The sequence below is a fragment of the Myotis brandtii genome, unplaced genomic scaffold, assembly GCF_000412655.1.
Source record: "Myotis brandtii unplaced genomic scaffold, ASM41265v1 scaffold3914, whole genome shotgun sequence".
NCBI lineage: Eukaryota > Metazoa > Chordata > Mammalia > Chiroptera > Vespertilionidae > Myotis > Myotis brandtii.
Window position 1 is genome coordinate 56,906 of NW_005365007.1, and position 1,285 is coordinate 58,190.

The 1,285-nt window shown below is 52.3% G+C and overlaps 1 protein-coding gene across 1 annotated transcript in view; it reads right to left on the reverse strand.

The window, feature by feature from the left end:
• Positions 1 to 853: 853 nt before the first annotated feature.
• LOC102256009 (speckle-type POZ protein A) overlaps positions 854 to 1,285 on the reverse strand; it is a 1,153-nt gene continuing 721 nt past the window's right edge. The window contains exon 2 of the mRNA XM_014544997.1: positions 854 to 1,285. Within this exon, the coding sequence (XP_014400483.1) occupies positions 854 to 1,285 (432 nt within the window).

Consider the following 1,285-nt stretch of genomic DNA (forward strand, 5'->3'; position numbering starts at 1 on the left):
GCTCCCCCCTGTCATGCACAGAGCAGGGCCGATCAGGGGGTTGAGGAGCTCCCCCCTGTCACTCACAGAGTAGAGCCGATAGGGGAGTTGGGGCACCGCCCCTTGTCACACACAGAGCAGGGCCGATCAGGGGGTTGGTGCACCACACCCTGTCAAACACAGAGCCACAGGGCGATCAAGGGATTGGGGAGCTCCCCCCTATCAGGCACAGAGCAGAGCTGATCAGGGGGTTGGGGCGCCTTCCCCTGTCACGCTGATCCCGGTGCCAGGAGGCATATTACCCTTTTACTATAAAGAATAGAGGCCTGGTGCATGGGTGGGGGCCAGCTGGTTTTCCCTGAAGGGTGTCCTGGATCAGGGTGCGGGTCCCCATGGGGTGCCTGGCCAGTCTGGGTGAGGGGCTGAGGGCCCTTTTCAGGCTGGCGGGTGACTGAAGCTCCCAACTGCTCCTTTTTTTCTTTTTTTCTTTTTTTTTATTCTGGGCCAGCTTTAGCTCTGAGGCCTCGCTGCTAAAAGCAGGTTTCTGGCCTTTACCTCTGTATTTGATACAATGTTGCGGTCCAGCTGTTTTTATTATTTTGTCTCAGCTTATAAATGATTCACTCTCATCATTGATGTTTCTCTCTCTCTCCCTCTCCCTTCCTCTCTGAAATCAATAAAGATACATTTAAAAAATATGATTCCTTTAAGGAAAATAAAAAATAATAAAACTAAAAATCTGCGGCTGAGATGCAGACTTCTCCTGACAGCAGACTAAAAACTCCACAGATTGTGCTGTCTACCTGGTGCTCAATGGCAGCAACAGTGGCTGCTGCTTCTGGAAAATCAAGGGAGTCTTACACCAGGCAGGATCTCAGGACTGCTTCAGGCGCTTGTGTGGGGGTCCCAGACAGGGGCCCTGTACTGAAGCCAGAGAGCAGTTCACCTCAGCCACCAAGTGGGGATGGGATGTCACCATTGCCTGCCACCCCGAGGTCTCCAAGACACCCTCAGCATGAGAGTTGATGAAATCCACTGCCTGAGTTTTCAGTTGATCTGCGCTGTGGAGGTCAGCCAAGGTGAGCATTTCTGCAGCGTTCTCCTCACAGAGCTGTCTGCTGAGGGCTTCCTCACACAGGACCTTCAAACGCTCCAGGGCATACTTGTCAGCAGCGGCCAGCAAACCATCAGCCATTTTGTCCAGGTTCGGAGCCTTCCCCGTGTAAATGAAGCACATCATTTCCTTAAAAACTCCAGGCTCCATGTCAATGATTTCAACCCGATTCTTTTTGCTCTCCTCCATTGC